This window comes from Microtus oregoni, unplaced genomic scaffold (genome assembly GCF_018167655.1).
Source record: "Microtus oregoni isolate MIOR12 unplaced genomic scaffold, Mior012 000032F_ref0000030, whole genome shotgun sequence".
NCBI lineage: Eukaryota > Metazoa > Chordata > Mammalia > Rodentia > Cricetidae > Microtus > Microtus oregoni.
In genome coordinates, this window is record NW_024543091.1 from 951,468 (window position 1) to 977,289 (window position 25,822).

General features: G+C 42.3%; 1 protein-coding gene across 3 annotated transcripts in view; it reads right to left on the bottom strand.

The window, feature by feature from the left end:
- Positions 1-2,182: 2,182 nt before the first annotated feature.
- Positions 2,183-25,822, bottom strand: part of LOC121466036 (cytochrome b5 reductase 4) — a 65,803-nt gene continuing 42,163 nt past the window's right edge. Inside the window, exons 10-15 of one of the 3 annotated variants that reach the window (XM_041679499.1) lie at positions 18,139-18,279; positions 16,762-16,914; positions 14,981-15,131; positions 14,615-14,701; positions 9,402-9,566; positions 2,184-5,871 (exon numbers count right to left, since the gene is read on the bottom strand). In XM_041679499.1, the coding sequence (XP_041535433.1) occupies positions 5,817-5,871; positions 9,402-9,566; positions 14,615-14,701; positions 14,981-15,131; positions 16,762-16,914; positions 18,139-18,279 (752 nt within the window). In that variant the 3' untranslated portion in view covers positions 2,184-5,816. Of the gene's footprint in view, positions 5,872-9,401; positions 9,567-14,614; positions 14,702-14,980; positions 15,132-16,761; positions 16,915-18,138; positions 18,280-25,822 lie in introns of all 3 variants that reach the window. The other 2 variants (XM_041679498.1, XM_041679500.1) reach the window with 2 other exon arrangements.

The window sequence follows — 25,822 nt, forward strand, 5'->3', positions numbered from 1 at the left end:
ATGGGAAATAGAGGCTGAGGACTAAAAGACACTAAAAACACAACAAAAAAAACCCAATTTGCTTTATTTAATATCTCAAAATCACAATATCCAAACACTTACTATGGGGATGGTGGTTTCTTTTTAAAGACATTATTCCTTTGTTTTTCTGACTGAATGAGATGTCTTGACCTACATGGATGACCTTGTTCCTGCATCCAGCTCCGGTGTCCTGAGATGACAGGCAAGTACCACCATGCACTACATTTCATTGCTGCAGGGGATGAAACCCAGTGGTTTATACCTGCTAGGCAGGCGCCAGTCAAATGAACTATGGCCCCTGGCCCCAAGCTCATCTTTAGGTTACCCTCCCGTGTCAGAGCTCATGTCTGGAGTCTTTCTTCTTTTACCTTCATCTAGCCTCGGTCCTGCAGGGTTAAGTACTCCACAGCCTGTATAGAAATGCCTTCGTCTTTGTCCAACCCTTTCCATTTGTAGACACCTTAAGGGAGGCTTCTGGAACAGGGTTTCTTCATGTTCCACCCACTTAAGCTTTTCCACTAAAAAACAAGCATTCTCCTGTGGCTCTTGAGGGTATATTTCCATTTTTCAAAAGTTGTTTGCTGCTGCTGTTTTCCTGTGTGTGTGGCGTTGGGGAATCAAATCCAAGCAAGACCTTGTCCATGCTAGGTGAAGCTCTTCCTTGGAGCCCCAGCCCTGCAAGTGCTTTGCAAAACACAAGGCTGTTGAAGAGCCAGACAACTATTGAAGGTTCATTTTTATTTCTCTAGATGATTAAAACTTTTCGAGTTTCAATCATTCTACTGAAGTCACCTGGGTGTTGGTCTTGGAATATTCACTTCAGCGTTTCTGCCGTTGAGGTATTTTTTTCTTGCAGTATATAGTTTTTAGTACATATTCTTTCCTTTCAGTGATGACTGTCATGCCCTGGTAGACACTCCTCATTGTCTTCAGTGTTTACTGTTCCTTCTTTGACCTTTGAAATGTGTCCTTTTCACTTAATGAAGTTTGAGGTTTGCTCATTCTTATTTTCTTTCAAGTTTAAATTATCTAAACCATCCTGTTTGAGATATACTTCTCATACCATACAATGTGTCTACTTAAATTGAGTACATAATCACAAATGTCAACTTTAAAAAAAACCTTCCATCTTCCAGTGATCATAATCCCTTTCTATCTCTATAAATATCCCTTCCTAGATATTTCGTATAAAAGAAGCATAAATATGGCAACCTATAAAAGCTGGATTTTTCCTGCATTCAGCATGTTTCAATGCTCATCTAATATCCCATCTCTCCCTATGGTCATATGTTTCACTGTCTGTATATTATCATTTTCTTTATCAGTCCATTCACAGATGGATATTTGGCTTTGTGAGCAATGCTGGACTCGAATTAGAGCCTCCGTTCCATGATGGGGATGGAAATGAGAAAGGGATTTTCAGGGGTTTGGGGAGCTGCTTCAACCAATAAGGTGCTTGTCGTGCAAGCATGAGGGTCTGCGTTCAGATGGCCAGCACTCATGTGAAATCTGGGCTTGTGGCATGTCCGCACCTCCGTGTTGGGAAAGCAAGGCAGGTGTGCCTGTGGCCTTGCTGTCCGGTCAGTGAAACCAAAGGCTCCCAGGGTCACACACAGTCTTGGCCTCAACAAAAGCAAAACTACGGTGGTGAGTGATGCAGGAAGACACCCAAAGACGCTTCTGGTCACTAGATACGCCCCTGTCAGACATGCCAACCCTCATACATACAACACGTGACGCCACCCCAATTGAAAATGTAAAGGAATTCTAACCAAGAAATAAAGATATTTTTGCATTTTAGATAATCACTCTTGCATTCTGGTTAGAGGTTTGCCCCAAGAGAAAATGACTTGACCATAAACTGAAGCTAAAAGACAAGGACTGGATGGGTTGAGAGTTCACATTCTTTTATAAACTACCAGCAATGATTCTAAACAGTGTGAACCACACAGTCTGGTTCATCTGCCAAAGAGATCTGCGATATCAACAGTCTTGGCACAAGTTGGTTTGGGACATGTTTTTCCAGGCTTGAGAGGGCAGACCACAGAGAAGACAGCAGCTGGCCTGTATAAGTATAAGGAACTTGAGTATGCATGCAAGAGCCTGTAGTGATAGCTACACAAAGCCTAAGCAACTTATCAGAGACAAACATGCTTCTTTATAAACCAATGGACAGTTCAGATCCAATACCTTAAGGCATGCAACCTTTGATTATGCTCTGTTACGTGGGGAAACAGATTACAGACCTTCAAAGTAGAGAGGCCACCTTGTTCATCTGGGTAGGTCTGTCCTAAATACAAGAGCTCTTTCAAAGCCACGGGTCTTCTCTGGCTGGGGAAAGAAAGCTATGGCAGGAAGAACTTAGAGTTTCAGTGTCTGAGCAGGACACAGGCAGTTCTGGAAGCAGGCCATGTGGAAAGCAGCAGGAATATATGCAGCTTCTAGAAGCAAACTGGCCATGAAGGAAATGAGGGCGGTCCTACTGCTGCTGCAAGGAGCCCTGCAGACCGGGGGAGAGATGCTCTGGTCACGTGTTAGTACTTGGAGGAGTTTGGGAGAACAAATGTCCTTGGAGCCTCTGGGGAAGAGCCCACCCTGACTCACAATCCTTCCTGGGCTTCTGCAGAGGACCCAGGTGAGTCACCCTGAATCAGGAAATGACACAAGCATGCAGTTTAAAGCCATTAAGCTTGTGGTGATCTTTTCTGGTAGCAGCAGTAAATTAAAACAAAAATGTGTTAAAAAAAAAAAAACCAAGCATTCCAACGACATTCTTCACAGAAATAGACAACACAATCCTAAGTACATAAGGTACCCAAAGCACTGGTTACTTTTCTATTGCTGTGATAACACCATGCCCAGAAGCAGTTGATGGAGGGAAGGTTTACTTTGGCTTATGGTTGCAGAGGGCTGGAGTTCATCATGGCGGGAGGCATGACGGCTGCAGTAGGAAGCTGGGAGTTCAACCTCAACCACAAGCACAAAATAGAGAATGAGCTGGAAATGGAGTGAGGCTATATACTCTCAAAGTCACCACCAGCAGTGACATACTTCCTCCATCAAGGCCACACCCCAATCCTCCCCAAATAGTGCCACCAACTGGGAACCAAGTGTTCAAATACCAGAGGTTCTAGGAGACATTTCTCATCCAAACCATCACACCCAAATAGCCAAGAGCACCTCAATATCTGACTCAAAACTACACTGCAGCACTAGAGTAACACACCCAGCATGTTATTAGCACAAAAAAAGACACGTATGTAGCTGGGTCCTAACGTCTTCCTGAGTGGGGGGTGAGAAGGCCCTGCATGAGCGACACAGATGACAAGAGTCTGGTGAAAGGAATACAGCAGACTCATTTATTTAGCAACAGGGAAAACCTTATATACCCTCCCAGCGCCCAGGCATTCTGATCCATTGATGTCACATGGTTGCCCCTCACTGGCAAGGCATGAGGACCGCTGACAGTACCAGGCAGACTCCAGGTTGGCTCACTCTGCCTGGTAGGCTTTAAACTTCCTACACAGCAAGTCCCAGAAATAAACCCATGCAGCTACACACATCTGATTTACAACAGAGTCACCAGAAACACACCCAAGAAAAAGGCAGCGATTCTGGGGAAAGTAGACAGCTGCTGTAGAAAAACCACAGAAAATCAATTCTAAATAAACCAAAGGCTTTAATTTAACACTGAAAACACTGACAGTACAGGCAAGGGCTTCCTGAATAGGACTCCAATAGTTCAGAAAATGATAGCAAGAGTTGCCAAATGGAATGAAAAGATTCTGCACAGCAACCAGAACAATCAGTGGTGACAGTCAGGCATCCTACAAAATGGGAGAAAAACATTTCTGCCAGCTACTTCACTGACAGGGGATTAACATCTAGAATAGACAAAGAATTTTTTTTAAAATAAAAAGCACCTGAAAAATAAATTATCCACTCAACAAATGGGCAAAAACCACACTTTTTTTTAAAAAACTAATGTGCAAACCAATATGTGAGCAGAAATTATCTGCAGGGCTTCTGGCTTTTCTTTTGCTCTAAAGCACAAAAAAAGAGGAACAAAGAAGAGATCCAGCAGAGGGGAACCGGAACAGGAGTGGAGGACAAAGACGATTAGAAGAGATGGAACATCAAGGCACTCATGAAAGAAAGTTAATTGACAAAATACCAACGAATTACTGAAAGAAAAAAAAAGAAGATGGTACACACCTCCTTCCAGGGGAAAGAGATGAGGGGTAACAAGGATCTGAAGTCCCTGTGAGCAGCACGGCTGCAGTTGAGCTGCTGGACTCCAGCCTCGGAAGAGGGAAGAGGAAGACACAGGGATAGGAATGGGTGTTCAAGCAGCCATTTGCCAGCAGAGATTACACATGCAGCGTCCTGGTCGGTCCTTTGGGAAGTGCTAATGTGCTGGGCACTCATTCAGAGATGGTAGCGACTTACAAAACCATTCATGGAAAACCAGGGACTCCTCCCAGCTCTGTCTGTATAAACACTGCTGCTGCGTGGATTAGGAGAGCACCAGCCATTTATGCATCCAACACGTCCTTCTGGAAAGCTCTTCATCCTCTGCTTGGTTCCAGGCTTGGAAGGATTTGAAGACTGCCCATACCAGAGTCAACAGGGCTCCCTGCTCATCTGCCAGTTGCTGGAGAAGCAGCCAGCCTGGAGAGAACCTCCGAGGACAGAATGTTCCTCCTCTTCCCAGCCGGTGTGGATGAGCTGCAGAAGGATGAACGATTGTCCCAGGCCATGGGCTGGATGCCACTCTTCAACCTTTGCTGACACCTTTGGTCTGGGCTTAGAAACAGTTGCTAGGGTTCTGGCAAGCTCTTTATACACCTAGTCCCAGGCTACAAGTGTGAAGGAAGCACTTCCAGTATTTTTTATTGGTATCTTAAAACATTTTTAAAAATTATATTTATTTAGATTTGTATGTGCACAGGCAGGGAGTGCACTGCCACTCCGAGAACGTGGAGAATATCTTGCAGGAGTTAGTTTTCTTCTACCATCTGGGGCTTGGATATTGAACTCTACTGGTGTCTTTAAAATCTCCTTTAAACTTGGGCATGGGAGCACACACCTGGAGCACGCACCAGGAGGCAGAAGCAGGAAGATCACTGCAAGTTTCAGGCCATGCTGGGCTACATAGCAAATTTTAGCCCAGTCGAAGCTACTAAGTGAGACTCTGAAAAAATAAACAAATAAGTAAAGAAAATTCCCTTTAAGACAGACACTCCATTTCAGTCACATGTCTAACACAGAGAATAAAAGTATGGGAGTATAATTTTATTCTACTCTGTACCAATGCCATGGACACCCACAGAACTAGATCACCAATAGTTACAGCATTACATGTTTTAATAATAGTGACATACACCATCAATTCCTGAGTAAACAGTACAGTGTAAAATTTAATCTATATTGCTCAGAAGACATCTTGCAGCATAGAAAGTGATCAAAATGATTACTTACTTTATCATGTCATAAAATACAAGTGTTTATTGCAGAACAGTGATACAATTTCAGTGGTAAGGAAAACTTGCAGGTCATAACAAAGGCTCTTGTTTGTATGCGTCTGCTGCCATGATTGACGTTCCGGGTTAGGCATCAGTAGTAAAAGAAGCCACGGTACAAAATTAAACCAAGTTACCTATACTGAAGACACACGACTTCATTCTGGAAATGGAAGCCTGGTTAACCTTTCGTACATACAAAAATTCTTTTAAAAAAATCCTAGGTGATCACAAATATAAACTAGTTGAATAAAAGACAATGGCAGCGTTTTATTATGCTGTGAATCCGTGGATCTCATCATTGGAAAAGTTAAGATCATGCAGCAACCTGAGGAACAGAAAGAGTATTGGGAAAAGTGCTTACAAAGAAAGCATGAGATCAAAGCTTGCTAACATACCTCCTCATCTTCTCAAGTCGTCTTTGTTTCTTAAAAACACAACGATCGCATCAGAAACTTAACAATTCCTAAACAGCACTGAGATCAAAGCTTGCTAACATACCTCCTCATCTTCTCAAGTCATCTTTGTTTCTTAAAAACACAATGGTCACATCAGAAACTTAACAATTCCTAAACAGCACTAGGTAGTTAATGAGTGTTCAAATTTTCTCATTTAAATTTTCAGTGACTTGAGTCAAGATCCAGTTATAATTGATTCATTGTAAATGGTGAACAAGGCTTTGGATACATTTGATCTCCACGGTCCTTCTTTCCCTTCTGCTCCCACCTTAGCACTGCGGACTCCCCACCGTCTACTCTGCTGCACCCCATGACACTCTTAAATAGCCCGGCCCTGGGTCCTCTTATTCCTTACACCTGACAAATGGATGGAGTCTAGGACTTCCTTACAGACAGGTTTACTTCTCTTCGGCTACTCATTCAGAGTGTTGTTACTCTAAGAGGCACACAACACATGGCTACCTCCCTTATTAGATGCTAAGAACCCCTGGGCGCCTAAGAATTGCTCAGATTGGTGAGATTCTACTTCCACCATTCTTTCCTCACTGATCAACTGAAGGACTCTATAAAGAAAACCTGCTCTGGCTATGTGGCTGCCCAGCAGCACGCGTACACACTGTCACAGAGAAAAAGGCAGAATAAAGGAACCCAGTGCATACAGAAAAGGCAGAATAAAGGAACCCAGTGCATACAGAAAAGGCAGAATAAAGCTTTGCTTTCTTCACTTTCCTCAGCAGTTTTCAAAGTGAGGAGCAGGAAAACAAACTGCTGAAATACCCTTCAGCTTGGGAAATCATACAAATAGAGACTGAGACCATAGAAGTGGCTGCTTAAAATACTGCCGAAAATAATCATTATTTATTCAGCACTTCTGTTCAGAGCAGGAATACCCACAGGAAGGCCATGTGGCACAGGGTTAGGGCACAGAGGTCAAGCTGTTCGCTCTGGGAGCCCACTCTACTTTCTAGACTGTATACTGTCACCCCCAGGCAAGGGCTTCCCTGTAACCAGTCTACTCTTTCGATGCCTTTAACACGCTTTCTCTACTTTCTGACGGCAGGTTTTTTCAGGTGCTGTGAATGGCAATGATAAGCGGATATTCTTTTTGTTTTGTTCTGTCTTTTGAGATAGGGTCTACTTAAATAGCTCAGTCTGTCCTGGCTTCCAGAATACTGGGATTACAGGTGTGTACACCATGCCAGTTCTGACTGCTGTTAGCCATCATTTGTAATATAGGTCCTTTATGACCACATGATTCTGGTCTCCTCAAAACACACACCCCTAGGTGACAGTACCTGACTCCAAGTTGTATTTCAGTCACATCTGTCTCACTCTGGACAGTGTGAGCCTCTGAAGTTGAATCTACTTATCCATGTCTTCAATTCAAGGTAGCGAGTGTATCAAAGCATCGTTGTTTGTGTTTTGTTTTTTAAACTGCGGGCTTCTAACCCTTTATTATACAAATTGCCAGGTGCTCATGAGATGCAATGAGATGCAGAGGGTAAGCTTGGGATACAGCTAGTCATCCAGTTAGTATTGAGGGGCCTGGTTCTAGGTCTGCCCATAGGCACCAAAGTCTGCAGGCCCTCACAACCCTCATATAAAATGGCAGTGTATTTGTGTTGTATGTATCCCAAGATACTTTAAATTATCTCTAGATTAGTACATAAATAAAAAAAATGCAAGCGCTGCGTAGCTGTGCTGTGCTGCCCAGGGGCTGATGACAGCAGCTGTGCAGTCATCCCAGCTTCAGTACCAGCACAAGGTTAGAGGGTTTCTAGTCTACGGCTTCAAGTGGAACTGGAGGAGATGGAGAATGACTTTCGTGCAGCACGTAGCAGACAAGAGATTAACTCTGGAGGCCCGAGGAAAGGATGGCAAGGAAATTTAGTTTACAGAACAACAAAACCATGATAATGTAAGAGCCTCTTGTCACTGCTGATATGAAAGCCGCATTAGCTCAGCATGAAGGTGCACACTTTAATCCCACACCCAGAAGGCACAGGCAGAGGCAGAGCCAGGCATAGTTCTGAGTTTGAGGTCAGTCAGGGCTACATGCTGAGACCTGGTCTCAAAAAGAAAGACAGACGCATTCCATTAAGATGGCAAGGACAAGAAATCAGGGAAATGAGTCTGAACAGAAAGTCACAAGGGAGATGTCATGAAATGCAAATGCTGATCTGGGGCATGTCACCTTGACAGGCAGCTTGTGTAGTTTGCTCAGGGTAGGTAATCTCAGGGCACCATGGGGCATGGTTAAGAGACCTGCTGAGCCCCCTACATAAGCCAGTTCAGCATAGCAGGATTAGTGTTGAGGCAGTTTAGAAAAGAGCTGTAGAGATTACAGTTGCTTTATAGCATTTAGAAACACACAGCCACGACAACCTACTCTTTAATGCGCACATTGAGTGGCTCCAGTGTGCACAGGAGTGGCTATGATGTGCAGAAAGGAATGAATGAAAATGAAGAAGACTTGGCCCCAAGCTTGAGAGGCCGATCGTGGGCAAGGGATAGAGGTGTGCAGTATGGGTGTGCAGCTCCCTCTGCAGTCAGTCTCAAGTGTCCATCACCTAAGGATGGGTGTGCAGATGCCTCTGCAGTCAGTCTCAAGTGTCCATCACCTAATGGTATCATTGCAGCCTACACAGTGCTCGGAGACACCGGGGCCAGCACTGGAGTGCAGCGAGGGTGCAGCACTGAGCCCTGTATCCTACAAAAGCAAATGCTTCCTAAAATTTGGAGTCAGGGGATTTTATAAATAAAATAAAATAAGACTCAGACTATCTAGAAAATTTTAGGTTTATACAAAACAAATTTAAGGAGTCAGAAATTAAAATAGAAAAATCCAGCACTGGGGGCATCTAACCACCTATTTTCAAGTGTGATTTTAGAATTAGATCATCTAAGGTGGTTTTCATTGTGTCGTCTAGCTACGGGTCTTGCTTACTTATGCCGTACAATCTAGCACCTTCACTTGGACTTGCTGCCTGGATGGGATCACTGTATTTTATTCACCAACTCTAGACAGCTGCAGGGAATAAAGACAGAGCCACACTGAAATGAAAATGGCTTACTCATAATTACTTACATTAAAGTGGGTAGAAGGGGAGATAGAGCCCAATGTCCCGAGAGACTGTGGCACTGATCTCGTGACCGTTCATACTGACAGCTGTGGGCAGAGGACACTGTTGGCTGAGTATCACTTTTCTAGCTGTATCTGACACTAAGCATAATCCAGGCCCCAATCCGCTCCTAGTATGTGGACTGGAAAAACCACTATTTTCATAGCTACCAAAGACTTTAAAGTATATGTCAGCATGGCAGGAAGAACCAAAAGGCTTCCTTAGTGCTCTCTATGTGGGCTTCCATTTGAGACTTCTGGTGCCCGACTGCTGCTCACCTTATCCCCTCATCTGTAAATGGTGTTGGTCCACAGATGCAAAGGAAGACTCTGGAGTTTTCTAAACTTCTTTGTAAAAATTCAGAGAGAAGAGCTGGTGACACATGCCCCTGTTTGCCATTCCATTCTGGAGAAGGTGCTGAGAGAACAAATTCAGTATCAAATCTAGGACAAGCAAAAAAAAGAGTTTTCAAAGTCTGTATTTAAAACCTCTATTGTCACAGTTCAGTCAGTAAGGCTCCCTTCCCAAAGGGCAGCGTAGCGAGACTGGATAGGCTCTACATAAACATTTACTAAACACCTGCATGTGAATGCAGATTCGTGAAGCACTGGCCTTGCTGTGGAGAGGGCAATCTACGGATTAGCCTTGCTATGGGTGAGGGCAATCTAAGGATTAGCCTTGCTATGGGTGAGGGCAATCTAAGGATTAGCCTTGCTGTAGAGAAGGGCAATGATCTGTTTTTGGTTTTTGTTTCATTTCTTGAACTTACTAGCAAGAGACTTCCCTGGGATCTTAGAGTCTGTCAAACCGCTAGTAATCATCTGTCCAACAGTCACTTTAATCCCCACTCAAATCTGCCCATGATTGCCCTGGACAATTGGATTAAAAAGCCTATTTGACTTCTTGGTCCTGGTGGTTCCATCTCCATCAGGCAGATGTAGTCTGGCTGCCCAGAGCCTAGCACTAACCCTGTGAGGGATAGTCATTCATTAGGTTGTGTGAGGCAGAACCTCAGCATTCCTCTTGGGAGGCTCCCCTGCCACAGTCTGCATACACCCTATGAGCAGCCCTGGCTCCGGCCTCTCCATTCGGACCTCACAACGTGATACTGCCCACTCAGTCTTCCTTCTGTGATGCTCCTAAGAGCCCCACTCTTCTGCTCTTAGCTCACGCTCATGTCCACCAGCAAGTGCTATACCCACTGCTCTTTCACTCTATGTACTGCAGAAAGGGTGGCCTCTCCCTTTCTTCATGGCCATTACTTCAGGTGGTAAGCATGTAGCCCGCAAGGGAACTTCTGTCTGCTATTTCACTGCCCACCATTTCACCACTATTTCCCTGTTCGCTATTCCACTGTCTGTCATTTCCCTGTCCGCTATTCCCCTGTCTGTCATTTCCCTGTCCGCTATTCCACTGTCTGTCATTTCCCTGTCCGCTATTCCACTGTCTGTCATTTCCCTGTCCGCTATTCCCCTGTCTGTCATTTCCCTGTCCGCTATTCCACTGTCTGTCATTTCCCTGTCCGCTATTCCACTGTCTACTTTGCCTTCAGACCCGAAACTCCATGAAAGCAGGGATCATGTCATCTTTAGTTACTGTATCCCTTGTGGCCAAAATATAGAAGTACTTAAACATTATGAAATCAGACACGTGGAAATTAGAGAGGGCTCAGAGTTTAGGGAGCTAAAAGATAGAAAACCAGAGTCCTGCCACACCTGCTGTGCCGCCATCTCGACAGACTCAGTTCACTGTGCTTCTTCAGGGACCGCTAAGCATCAGCCTAAGCCCTGGGAAAAAAAGCTTTTTGGATGAGAGGAGCAAAAAACCGAATGTGAGAATAGACTGTGGTTGACAGTGCTGCCTTAACGCCGCTGTCACAGCTGGGTTAGACTCCCAAGAACTGACAGGCCAGGCACAGCAACAGCAGACAAGTAAGAGCACCAGGCAGAGATCAGGGAAGCAGCCTAGCCCTGCACACAGGCCCTGCCTCAAAGGCTTCCCAGGGCATTCACTGAACGCGGTGAGGAAACTTCCCCACCAATCACAATCTCCACACAGCTCAGATCAGCCTTCAGTTCTTAGCATCAAGGTTTCCACAAAAGTCTACACAGCAATTCTAACCCACACTACGTAGAACTGCCTCCCCAAACACAGCGGTAAGCACACCCACTTGAAACCCCAATTCAAAAAGTTCAAACATCATAAACATTCTGAGTGCCAACATGACACTATCATGTTCTATCAGATTCTGGAGCACCTAGGATTTCAGATTAGACATCCAGTCAGTGAAGTCTATGCAAACACTGGGAAACTCTCAAGTTCTAAAACTGGAGGACTTCTGGTTCCATTTGGATTTGGGGAACTGAACTGGCCTCTTGTTTCACTAAAACACTGTTACTATCTTTTATCCAAACACCTTTTTGCCATAGTGAATTAAAAGCCAAAGATGGCTGGATTTCCAATGATTTTTTTCACTACAATACAATTGCTAAATTGAGAGTAAATAGGCTCTAATCTGCAATGGATACCCAGTAATTTAGTAAAGTAGTAAACTAGTAAAGTATCCTTTTTAAAGAAGGCTAACCAGTGGCATCGTCTCTACAGCACCTATTTGGACCATGGTGAGGTATGAGCTCCTTCTATACTTACTCCCAGGCTGTTCCTGCCTACAGTCTGGTACTCAATGAACACAATGAAAGGAAGGCAGCACAGATCATGGGAGGTCACTGTAAGGGGCTGCTGTCCTGGATGAGAAGAGAGCTTCACCCAGAGTGGGAGCAAGCCCACATCTCTCTCACAAGAACAGGATCACTGGGCTGCGTGGGCTGAGGCCATGTGCAGACAGCACAGAAATTCAATGATGCCTGCTCTTCTCTCGGGCATAGAAGCAACCTGCCCATTGTGAGCTGCCAGGCATTTCCTGCTCGATTCCAGTGGAAAACTAAAGGCACCAATGCCATCAAGAGATGCTGCTGGGTCACTCTGTGCTGAGGATTCTATCAGGAGGTTCCCGGCCTGAGGACACTTTCACCCTAAGTAATCAGGGGAGTATGGAGAACTTCTCACCATGACAAACAGCAGAGGCTGCTTAAAAAAATTAGGGCATGTTCACATGACAGAGCACAATGCTACTATTATTAAAAATCATGGTATAATACAGGGCTTTCCCGGTCCACACTTCTAGCATTTTGAGCTGTTCCTGGCCTTTAATAACTACATGTCAGTAGCCCCTCTTTCTCCAGTTGTGACCATTGAAAAGAAAAAAAAAGTCTCTAAGAGCTAGAGAGATGACTCAGCAGTTAAGAATACTTTGGCAGTTCACAACCACTGTAATCCAATTCTAGGGAATCTAATGCCTTTGTCTGGCCTCTTTGGGTACTAGTCCTGCATGTAGTATAGTTACATATATGCAAGAAAACACTATACACATAAAATAAAAATAAATAAATCTTAAAGACAGTAACACCGGACCCTGTCTCCAAATGGAAGCATCCCCGAGGATGACTGATGGGAGGGAGGAGGGGAGGCTCAGCGTGACAGAAATACGCTGTAATCAGATAGACTAGGTGAGGCTCACTCTGCTGCCGAGCACAATTATAGGCAGGACTAAAAACCAGTCCTCCACACTGTAGCCTAAGCAACCCACACCCCAGTCATGAAGACCAAAACAAGGACACCTCATGTGCACAGGTGCATGTCCCTTCACGACAGTTTATCAGAATCAACCCTTAGTACTAAAGGATAATGCCTAGTCATTCAAATAAATCTCTTAAAGTTTGTAAAATTTCTCTTTAAGGAACTTAACAATACTTCTGCCAAAAATTTACTAGAGCCAGGCGGTGGTGGCGCACGCCTTTAATCCCAGCACTCGGGAGGCAGAGGCAGGTGGATCTCTTGTGAGTTCGAGGCTAGCCTGGTCTACAAGAGCTAGTTCCAGGACAGGAACCAAAAAAGCAACAGAGAAACCCTGTCTCGAAAATCCAAAAAGAAAAAAGAAAAAAATTTACTAGAAACATTTATTTTAAACCCTACCCATGTCCATTTAAAATCTTTTAAATGCTTGAGAAAACAGGGGTTCTAGTAAGGCAAGCCATTCTCTCCTTGACAGAGGGCCTCTAACCCATCCTAAACACTCCCAAAGCATTGACATGGTCCCCAGACCCCAGCTGTGTAGCAGGGCGAGCAGGACAGGCACCACTATTTGAGTCTGAAGATAAAGGCACAGGTCCGTGAAGCTAAGCAATTCCTAAAGAAGAGTTCAAGTGATCAGGCTTATTTTACATTAATTTTTAAAGATTATTAATGCATGCATTTTGGGGATTTGTTTGCTGTTTGTTTTCTGAGACACGGTTTCTCTGTGTGGCTCTAGCTGTCCTGGAAATCACTCTATGGGTCAGGCTGGTCTCGAACTCAAAGATCCACGAGCATCTGCCTCCCAAGTGCTGGGATTAAAGGCATGTGCTACCACCCTCCTGGCTTAAGATTTATTTTTTTTATTTTCTATGAATAAGTGTTTTGCCTGGATGTGTATACATCCATCAGGTGACTATTGAAGAAGGCATGATCCCCTGGAACTGGAGTTAAGGACGGTTGTGAGACACCATCTGAGTCCTCTGCCACAGCAAATGGCTCTTTCTCACTGAGCCATCTCTCCTTCCCCGTGGAACAGTAAGGCTTAAAGCTGAGGATATGGGAACTAGGGTTTGGTCTGCAAGCTTCCCAGTCAATGTTTCCCAGTGTGAAAGCTTGGAATTTGGTGATCTGTGTTTCCTGAATTCATCCTCAGCTGCCTCAGCAGAGTAAACATGCCGAGGTAGAGGCTTCAGCCAGGTTAAGAACAGTAGTGCTCCAAGGCTAAACATGTTCAAGTCACAGCCGTAACTTAGGAGCCACTCACTAAAGGAGACAGAGGATTATGGGAAGTAGCAGAGAACACAACAAAGAGCCAAAGACCTGCATCCTCAGCCCTAGGGACGGTGGCACCTAAGGGTGTTCGGGCTTTTCAAGGACTGGTAACTTGATTTTTATGAGACTATATGAACATAAATAATCATCTCAGATATTCTTACAACTTAGAAATCCCTGGCATTCTGAGACTAGATGATTGCATAAATGCCTCAGAAAGTATGGTGGCCTGTCTAGCTCAATGTTCTTGAATTTGTACTGCTTGCAACTGACCTTGCTTCACAGTTTTTCTTTTTTCTGTAATGACACAAGCTCTTGCCATGCCTTTCTTTCTCCCTGAGTTCGGCTTGACAAGATCTGCTTTCTATTGATAACACCAGCATAAAAAGAAAACCAGTGACAGGGTCATTAATGCCCACTAACTCCGTCAGCTAAAACTGAAAACCGCTGCTGAGATGGTGAGCAACGGCCCCATGTGCAGGCAGAGAGACGGCTCACGAGAGGACCCAGGCTCTGCTCCAGCTTCCAGCACACTCAATGTCCCAGGATACAGCAAAACTTAAGTCTGAGTTAACAGGTGCAATACCTTTTATCTTTAAATGCCAATTTCTCTAGTTCGCATCTCCAAATTATATCATCCTCTGTTTTATTGAAGAACATCAATTTCACCTTCCTTAAAAGGAAAAAAGGAAAACTCATTAAATGTAAGTCATTATTAGATTTAAAATATGCACAAGTGGAGATGTCCGAAGGAACTTGGTGACTGTTTTTAGGGTAGCCCAAATTATAAAAACATGAAATGAGACAGAAGAAGCCAGCAATACAGTCAGTAGGAGGAGCAGAGTAACATGGCAAGTGGGGCTCTGAGAGCAGACGAACTACCTACCACGGACAATGAATGCCTTGCACTAAAGCCTCCTGAGTAACAGTAATCAGAGAGAAGGGAGCGTACCTGAGACTGGACACGCAAGTCAAAGCGTAGTTCAGCACATTAACCATCGGTGTGAAGCCTGTTCCAGCTGCCAATAAAAACAGATCTTCTACTTCTTGGAGTTTAGATAGTTTAAAATTGCCCTCGGGACTGCTTACAGAAACAAAATCTCCTAAACAAACAAATGAAATAAATAAAATCAGAAAACAAAACAATACAAAAAAGCAGGAAGGGAAACAGAGACAGAGCACTGATGAATGATAGGATGGACATTTGACCTGTGAATGCCACATCAGTCTCTACAGAATGAGAGGAATTTCAGAGGCAATCATCAGATATCCAAATATGTTGGGATTTGATGGCGATAATCAGGCTAAGGAGTAAATAAGGTAGGAGGGAAAGAGATATTTGCTATTTACACACTGGTTAGTAACAACAGGGCCCAGCTGGGCAGGCGAGACGGGAAACAAATGTATTCCGGAGCCTGACATTGGCAGTGCCATGACTTCTCCAGTAAGATTTAAAAAGATCTGTCAGCTGAAACAAGAAGAGCCATCATGAGCTTAATTCCTATGAAACAGCAAGATCAGAAAGCAACTGTTCTTGGGCAGTTGCCTAGTTTCTGTGGGGGTCGGCTGACAGGACTGTCCACACCTCTCATACAAGAACACCGCCACCAGGGTACATTCAGAAATCTCCAACATAACTTGAAAAATAAAAAACAAAACTGTTCCTTATCTTGAAGTTATTTAAATACTATATCTTAAATGTTTGAGTGCTTATAATTTCTTCAGTTTTACACAAGACAGTACTAACAGTCTAAGGAACAATCACACTACAGGATTCTAAAGTGCCTTTCAGAAGTAACATAAAGACTTCACTGACAGTCCACCATGTGGCCCCACTGTGAGCTGATGCTGACAGAGAAGAGGAAGAACATTTTTGCCATTAAGGCAAAATGAATCAAAAGGAGGTAGGGAAAAATGAGAAAACACAGAGAAAGGGTCAGAAACAAGAAGGAAAGATTTCGCATCTTCAGAGACATTATAATCTGTTATCCAGTCTTTCCAAGTTCGTTTCCTGACAGCCTAGTATGTGCCAACTGTCAAGCTAGGTCCTGGAAATAAGACACTTTCTACCTGTAAATGTCAATCTTACAAACAATCGGTGTGCTCCTCTTAAAACAGAGCATGAGCAACTGTTCTTAAGTGATTCCGAGAAGGTGGGCTTCATAATGGAAGTGCTCATCTGTCGAGTCTTTGCAAAGGAAGGGCTGATGGATATTCTAGATGAGGGTCCTATAGGAACCTAAGAATGAGAATACCAAACACAAAAGCTAGAGCCTAGCAGCCCTTGTAAGCCCTGCAGGGAGTTGAGCAGTACAGGTAAAGAAGACCTGCTAGAGGCTTCAAAGCTGGGGAGAAAAGTGAGTCTATTCTCAGAGGAAGTGGAGAAGCTGCTGGGATATGCACGAAGAGGAAGACACCAGTTAGAGCTGTGTGAGAGATCAGTTAGGGGACAAAATGGAAAGGATGGAGGCTTGTTTTCAGAGCACAGCGTTGGGAGGAAAGATGACAGCAAACCTTGTGGCTGACTGGATTGGGGGAATGAGCAAGTCTCCAGAGCAGGGCAGAGATGAACAGAGATGCTGCAAATGATAAAGATGGAGGACATGGAGTACCAGACAGAGAGAAGACACGCTGAGTTTAAGGTGCATAACACACTCCCACATGGAGATCACAGAGGACCACTCACTGATTCAATCTACAGTACAAACAAGGCTACAAATCAACATTACTAACCAATCTGAAGACGATCAAGCTCTGGTGTGAAGAGTCCATCAGGATAGATTTTGATCAGAAAGTAGATGTATTTATTTGGGGGAGGAACTGGTTCTCTAAAGCCTGAGAGTAAGGAGGCAGACACGGGTGTGTATGGCTTTACTATTTCTGCACCTGGAAAAAAAAATCAAAACAAAGAAAAGTGTAATACTTAAAAATCTCTTAATGAAGATAAAACATAAAAATTTTATGATGCTATCGGTGTATGTTTAAAACTAATGTATATACACCTTTAATGAGATGCTCCATATCCATGTTTCAATTCAAGGATATAATCTTAACAAACCAATGCTTAACCATTATACAGACTTTTTGTAAATTTTTTGTAAAACTAAGTATGGTCTATAATAATGAATCCAGACAGATATATAACTTGTGAAGCAGGCCACAATAAAATGGCATCAATGTTTTCCATGGAGGTGTAACAATAAAGACAGACCAATTCCAATATAAACCACACACTTAGCAACAGTTAGTGGTCAACAATGAGAGCACTAGAGAAAGAAAAGGAGGCATTTCACTTCTAATTTTATATATTTTGGATTGTTTTAATGTTCTAAAATTATTATTTTGGCAGCTGAATGAAAGGAAGGATAATCTAATTAGGTCATGGAAAGTTTTATTTGTAAAAGCAAAATGATTTGATCAAGTGCTAAAGAAAAGAGTCATGAAACATTTGAAAGAGCACAATTTCATCCGTGGTTCTCATTATTTCCTATAACTAAAAGCTCACTGGCTGAGAGCCATGCTAGGGAGACAACAGCTCCTGGCGGCAGTCTGCACTAGTGATGATGAAGAGCCTCATGGCACCATCACGGAAGAACACCTACACCAAGTCCCAGCAAGGCGTCTATAAGACAAACACAGACTGAAGTAAGGAGCCTGCAGCTTCAAGAGGCCAAGAATGTTGGCTATCCGTAAGAACTCGAGTAACTGAAATAAGTAAATGAAGAGATTTAGGACGAAATAAGGGAAAAATAATCCACACAGCAAGGAACACAGTTTTGAACACCTTGAACTGGTAGAATACATAAGGAAACCATGTGCAATTATTCACTTGTTTTGAGTTTTATAGACTCAAATCTCCTGAGTGGCACAGCCCCTGGGAGATACCAAGGACACAGGTCTGTTTCTAATGATACTCCCTGTGGAGACCACTGTGTGCTCTCTCCCTGTCCAGGTCATCAGTAGCAAAGCCACAGTCTTCACACCCCTGCAGCCACAGACCCAGAGGCTTCCTAACATTAAAGCCAGGTGTCCAAAAGGGCCAGTAACTTAGACGACTGTACAAAATAACATGTTCCCCACTCCACCCCACCGTGGCTCTAATCCCCTTACCTGTGACACTGAGCTTGAGGTAAACATGGTGCCCAACTGGCACCTGAAGGTGAGTACTTGGAGGCAGCATCAGACAGAAAAGTCTTGTATCATGAGTAACATCTTCCTTGGAAATCAGCTGGCACCTTCTGTAGGACAAGCCTAGAAGGCAACACGAGTAGGTCACTAGTGGAACCCACGCTCCACTCGGCTCTTCCAGAACTCCAGTCTCATTACCGTGCACACAGCTCTAAAGCTCAGTAACTTTATAAACCTATTGTATTCTAAGATATCTTGTAAAACATGTGAACACATCTATAATTTGAAAAATGGAGAATTAATAAGTCTAATAAAATGAGTGTTATCTTTTCATACCTGTAACAGCACATTAAAACATGTCAAGAAATTAAAACCCAATTTCTTCTTATACATATTTTGTAAGCAACTCCATATTTTAGGCTTTATATTTATAATGATATTGATTGTACATATAAAAACATTTGATAAAGATGGTTACATTCTCAAGTTTTTTTTTCCCAATGAAAAGGTTTTAAAAGTTGAGTACTTGGAATTTAACGCTACTATCACTGTCAAGTAGGCTAACACCACACTCTGATGAAAGAAAACTATGTTATTTCCTTAAGTGCCTTTCGGCCATTTGAGTTTCTTCTGTTGAGAATTCTCTGTTTAGTTCTGTACCCCATTTTTAAATTGGATTATTTAGAATTTTGACGTCTAATTCCTTGAGTTCCTTTTTTTAATGTTTCTTTCAGCTTTATTATTTTTTATGTATCTGAAAATAAAATTGGAAAGACATTTCAGCTAGAGAAAAGCAATATTGTTTAATAAAGCATTTTATGTGACATGAGTACTTATATGACTTTCTTTATATTTTATGAAGAATAGACAGATGTTTGTGAATAGACTAATAATTATGATCAAATGATGGCAAGGCAAGGAAGGGAATATAACAAAGCCCATGTGCTCAGAGTCTCTCGTTCCTGTCTGCACAGGAGCACGCTTCCTAAAACGAAGCAAAAACATTCCTGAAATCCAGAAGACACACTTTCATAAACTAGAAAGGAACAAACCATTTTATTATTTTTTTAAACAATCTTCTTTTATTTTACATACTAATCCCAGTTACCTCTCCCTCCCTGTTTTCTTCTCCCTTTCACGTCCCATTCAGTCCTCAGAGAGGGTGAGGCCGTCCATGGAAAATCACCAAAGTCTGTCACATCACTGACACACGAATATTTTATGGTCATCTTGTACACAGGAATTTGCTGCATTCAACTGATATTTCTAGTTCTTTTTTTTGATTTGGTAGGTGAGGGCTTTTCTATTTTTATGACTCTCAGTAAGACAGAAACTTCTAGTTCTGTGGTTGTATAAAAGAAATCCATAAATGAACAATTGAGTGGAATAGACAATTCACAAAAGAAGTTCAATTGACTTAAGAGCACACACACATATTTTTAACATCAGAAGCAAAGTGCAAAGAAAACACACATACACACACATACTCACACACAAAAACACACTCACAGACACAAATACACACACAAACTCACACACAGAGACACACACAGACACAAACACACAGACACACACAAATACACACAACCTCACACAGACACAAACATAGACACAAACTCACACACACACACTCTCTCAGACACACACACACACACACACACACACACACGTATTAGTATTGGACTTCATCCTTCCCTGCTTTCACTGATATTTCATGTCACAGTCATTTTCAATGAATAAGATTGATTCTCAATATAGATTTTCTTTGCATTTTGTGCCTTGAGTTCCTTATATATTTTGGAGATCAGTCCTTTGATGTGGCGTTGGTGAAGATCTTTTCCCATTAAGTAAGCTGCCTTTTTGTCTTATTGACTGTGTCCTTTGCTTTATAGAAGCTTCTCAGTTTCAGGGGTCCCATTTATTTATTGTTGCTCTCAGTATCTGTGATAGTGGGGTTACATTTAGGAAGTAGTCTCCTGTGCTTATGCATTGAAGACTACTTCCTACTTTCTTTTCTATCAGGTTCAGTGTGGTCAGATTTATATTGAGGTCTTTAATCTATTTGGACTTGAGTTTGTGCATAGGAATAAATATGGATCTATTTTCATTCTTCTACATGTTGACATCCAGTTATGCCAGCACCATTTGTTGAAGATGCTTTTTTCCCCATTGTATAATTTTAGCTTCTTTGTCAAAAATCAAGTGTTCATAGGTATGTGAATTAATATCTGGGTCTTCAATTCAATTGCATTGGTCAACCTCTCTGTTTTTATGCCAATACCAAGCTGTTTTCATTACTGTAATGACATCAGCTCTGTAATAGAGCTTGATGTCAGGGATGGTGATGCCTCCAGAAGTTCCTTTATTGTACAGGATTTTTTGGCTATCCTGAGTTTTTTGTTTTTCCATATGAAGTTGATTATTGTTCTTTCAAGGTCTGTGAAAAATTGTGTTGGGATTTTGATGGGGATTGCACTGAATCTACAGAATGCTTTTGGTAGGATTGCCTTTTTAAAATGTTGATCCTACCTATCCAAGATATTTTTGTTATTTGTGGTTATTGGGAAAGGTGATGTTTCACCATCATGGAAAATGCAAATCAAAACAACTCTGAAATAACATTTTACACCAGTCAGAATGGCTAAGATCAAAAACACCAATGATTGCTTATGCTGGAGAGGATGTGGAGCAAGGAGAACACTCCTCCATTGCTGGTGGGAATGCAAACTTATACAACCACTTTGGAAATCAGTATGGCAGTTTCTCAGAAAATTGGGAATCAACCTATCTCAAGATCCACCAATACCACTCTTGGGCATATACTCATAAGATGTTCAATCATACTACAAAGACATTTGTTCAACTATGTTCACAGCAGCATTATTTGTAATAGCCAGAACCTGGAAACAACCTAGATGCCCTAAACCGAAGAATGAACAAAGAAAACGTGGCACATTTACACATTAGAGTACTACTCAGCGGTAAAAAAACAATGACATCTTGAATTTTTCATGCAAATGTATGGAAACAGAAAACACTATCCTGAGTGAGGTAACCCAGACCCAAAGAGGTGAATATGGTATGTATTCGCTCATAAGTAGATACTACCTATAAACAAAGGATATTGTGCCTATAGTCCATGATCCTAGAGAAGCTAAGTAATAAGGTGAACCCTAAGAAAAACATATAGATCTACCTGGAAAGTCAAAATAGACAAGATTGCCTGACAAAATTGGGAGCATGGGGGTGGAGGGAGTAGGAAGAGTGGAAGACAAGGGGAGAGAGAAGAGGGGGAGGAGAACTTGAGGGAATGGGATGGTCAGATGAAGGAAGGACAGAGATGAGAGCAAGGATTGAGGTAGACATTATGGGGTTAGCAAAAAACCTGGCTCTAGAGAAATTCCCAGGAATCCACAAGGATGACCCCAGCTAGGATCCTAAGCAACAGGGGAGAGGGGGCCCGTACTGACCTTGCCCTGTAATTAGACTGATGAATATCTCAAATATCATCATAGAACCTTCATTCAACAACTGATGGAAACAGAGGCAGAGACCCACATCAGAGCACTGGGCTGAGCTCCCAAAGTTCAGTTGGAGAGTGGGAGGAGTGAGAATATGAGCAAAGTGGGTCAAGACCATGATGGCGACACCCACTGAAACAGTTTACCTGAGCTCACCAACTCCAGCCAGACAGGGAAGGAGCCAGCAGAGGTCCAACTAGTCCCTGTGAATGTGGGTGACAGTTGTATGGCTGGGCAGACTGCGGGGGCCACTGGCAGTGGCACCAGGATTTATCCCTACAGCTTCTACTGGCTTTTTGGGACCCTATTCTCTTTGGATGGATACCTTGTTCAGTCTAAATATAGCAAGGAGGGCCTTGGGCCTTCCGCAGAGCAATGTGTCTTACCCTCTCTGAGGAGTGGATAAGGGTGGGGGTGGGGGATTGGGGAGGAAATTTGAGGAGGGGAGGAAGTGGGAACTTGGATTAGATGTATAATGAAAAAATATAGTTTATTTTCCTTTAAAAAATATAAAAAACATAATAAAATCACACCCCATTTTAAAAAAAGAAAAATGTTATTCTATGCTTCTATATATGAATTGTACATGCATATGAATCATAAAGCATCCTGCCTAAATGACTAAACAAGAAAGAACCTTTTACTAAGTGACAGCTGAAAACTGTAAGTTTATGACATATACTGACCTCTGTAAAAGGAAGCAAGAATTTCTGTAAATACTAGAAACACTATACTACACACAATTACCATTTATTAGAAGGATTTATTATAAAAATTCTAAAACATTGTCATTTATAATTCTATTGAGTATAAATATACCCCCAAAGACTGATAATGGTTTATCTCCTCTCTCAGAAAATAGCATTTACAGGAACAGAATCGCTCAGTAATATATTCATTTTAATTACTTTTTCCTCTCTTTCCCTCTGATTCATCTAATAGTATGTAACTTGGTACAGAAAAAATTTACTCCAGATCACAGGAAGTAAAGGGCCTCCAAACCAGCAACCAGTGTTTAAAGGAAAACTAGAATTCATATACAACAGTTGGTTCTCAACTTGTGGGTTATGACCAATTTATGGTTGAATGATCCTATCACAGGGGTTACCTAAAGCCAATGGAAAACACAGATATTTATAATTCATAACAGTAACAAAATTATAGTTATAAAGTAGCAATGAAAATAATGTTATGGCTGGGATCACCATAACATGAGAAACTGTATTAAAGTACCGCTGCATTGCAATGGTTGAGAATCACTACCCTACCACTTCCTGGGCCCCATGTTGAGAATACAACCAAAAACTAAGATGGTTTATGGCCAAATAGTAAAATATTATACATCAGTCAAAACTGTCACATGTAATGTGTTCTGTATTGCATCTTGAAAACATACGCCTTCATAATATCCAAGAAGGTTGGGCATTCTTAAGCTTCTAAGAGTATCACATATTGAAATAGCTGAGGCCTACAGCCCAATTCTCCCCTTTTCTGTCTTCATCCTCATCTGTCACCAAGTGAGGTTTACACAAGGATGGACAAATGAACTCATCCACGTTCTTCCAACAACAGTCCTGGGTATTCCTTGGATGAAACTAGATGGTTTTATTCCATGCTTTTTCAGTCCCAGGCCAGCTGGCCTTGGTGAGTTCCCAATAGAACATCCCCATTGTCTCAGTGTGTGGGTGCACCCCTCGCGGTCCTGAGTTCCTTGCTCGTGCTCTCTCTCCTTCTGCTCCTGATTTGGACCTTGGGAATTCAGTCCGGTGCTCCAATGTGGGACTCTGTCTCTGTCTCCTTTCATCGCCTGATGAAGGTTAATATCCAGGAGGATGCCTATATGTTTTTCTTTGGGTTCACCTTCTTATTTAGCTTCTCTAGGATCACAAATTATAGGCTCAATGTCCTTTATTTATGGCTAGAAACCAATTATGAGTACATCCCATGTTCCTCTTTTTGGGTCTGGTTTACCTCACTCAGGATAGTGTTTTCTATTTCCGTCATTTTGCATGCAAAATTCAAGAAGTCATTGTTTTTTACTGCTGAGTAGTACTCTAATATGTATATATTCCATACTTTCTTCATCCATTCTTCCATTGAAGGGCATCTAGGTTGTTTCCAGGTTCTGGCTATTACAAACAATGTTGCTATGAACATAGTTGAGCATATACTTTTGTTGTATGATAGGGCATCTCTTGGGTATATTCCCAAGAGTGGTATTGCTGGGTTCAGGGGTAGGTTGATCCCGAATTAGCTGAACATAGCGGACAATGAGGACTACTGAGAACTCAAGAACAATGGCACTGGATTTTGATTCTACTGCACGTACTGGCTTTGTGGGGGCCTAGGCAGTTTGGATGCTCACCTTACTAGACCTGGATGGAGGTGGGTGGTCCTTGGACTTACCACAGGGCAGGGAACCTTGATTGCTCTTAGGGCTGACGAGAGAGGGGGACTTGATTGGGGAAGAGGGAGGGAAATGGGAGGCGGTGGCGGGGAGGAGGCAGAAATCTATTAAAGATTTAATAAATAAATTAAATTTATTTATTAAAAATAAGTAAATAAATAAAAGAAAAAAACCCTAGATTTTGGGCCATTGGGCAGGGAATTTTGAGGTTTCAAATCTTGGGAGAATGGTGCTGAAGAACAGAAGGCAGAGTCTAGGAACATATATCTTATCCTTATACATTCCTCCTAGGCGGAGAAGTAGCAACTAACTGGAAACTAACTGGAGTGCCTTAGGCACTCCCTGAGTGAGAAACCCTGGGCTGGTGCCTTCCTTTCCTGCCTAGCCTAAAGGCCACAGTGCTTCCCTCTAAATATGTACAGCGCACAGTGCATGTCATCCTGACTTCACTGATGGATGAAAACTATTCGTCTTTTGACTTGCCAATTTCTACACCCGCCACAATGGATTTGCTGCATTAACAGAGCAGGGCGTTCTTACTTAGGTATTGTCTTGTCAGCTCGTATTAGTATTGTTCTGATTTCAGTCAGGGAATTCTCATAGAAGGGGAAGCACGACAGCAAGATGCCAAAGCATATCCAAGTTACCTGCAAGCAACAGTTTTTTGCAAGCTAAGCAGAGCAGACAGCTTAGAGAGTAAAATATGGTGAAACATTTACTGCTGGTCACAGAATTTACTCATTTCTAGTAACTATGAGTCCTTTCTAAGGTGACAGACAAACATGGATGCACAAGCAAGGGCTGGGGAGGTGACAGTGGCTCTTTGTGTAGTTGCAGTGTGCAGGCCCACGGAACACCTGAGAGAAATGACGGCTCGTCATGTTCCAGCAAACATCCTTACAGGCACACGCTCCTTTGTACATGTGTCTGTCAGCAGCCAAGAAGCCCTGGTGAAACTAAAACTAACATTCAATATTAGCAATTGCATATATATAATTCAACCTGAATTTAAGGTGTGTGTGTGTGTGTGTGTGTGTGTGTGTGTGTGTATACACAAGTGTTAACCTAAAAGCTTATTCATGAATGTTGACATATCAAAATTATGATGTTATTAAAAAATGTCATTTTTAATGTCATTTTTTCTTCTTTTAAGACCAATTTTCTGGGTTGTTTATTGACAGATCTTTAAAAAGTCCCTTATCCAGGTATTAAACTCTATATTACAGGAAAAGCAAATAAATAAAACATGAAATTAGGACTAGAAAAAAATAATGATTTCTCAATGTGTCCACATATACAGGCACACATGTGCACACATACATACAACTATTCATCCATAATCTTCATTCTGGGGAGGAGATGCAGTCAAGCATCACACAACCTCTGCATTTGGAGCAAAGGCACACAACAGCACAGTTTCCGGTCTCTGATTCCTGTGTTTGATGCATCTGAATCTTCGGCGGCAATAACAATTTGCCATGAGAACACATTGGTTTTCAACTTACACAATTGCTTTCAAACTAAAATTTCAAACTAAAACCTAAAAAACATACTGATCTTAAAAAGTCAATAATGTTATTAAGACACATCAAAAACCTAGGAACCATACGGTGGTTGATTGTAAATGCAATGTGGACTGACAGCAAATCAACGATACACTGGTGAGGTAAGAATTCTCACTACAGTTTAGGTCACGATTTAAGAAAGGGAAAGGAAAAATTGTCTTTGCTCATTTGTC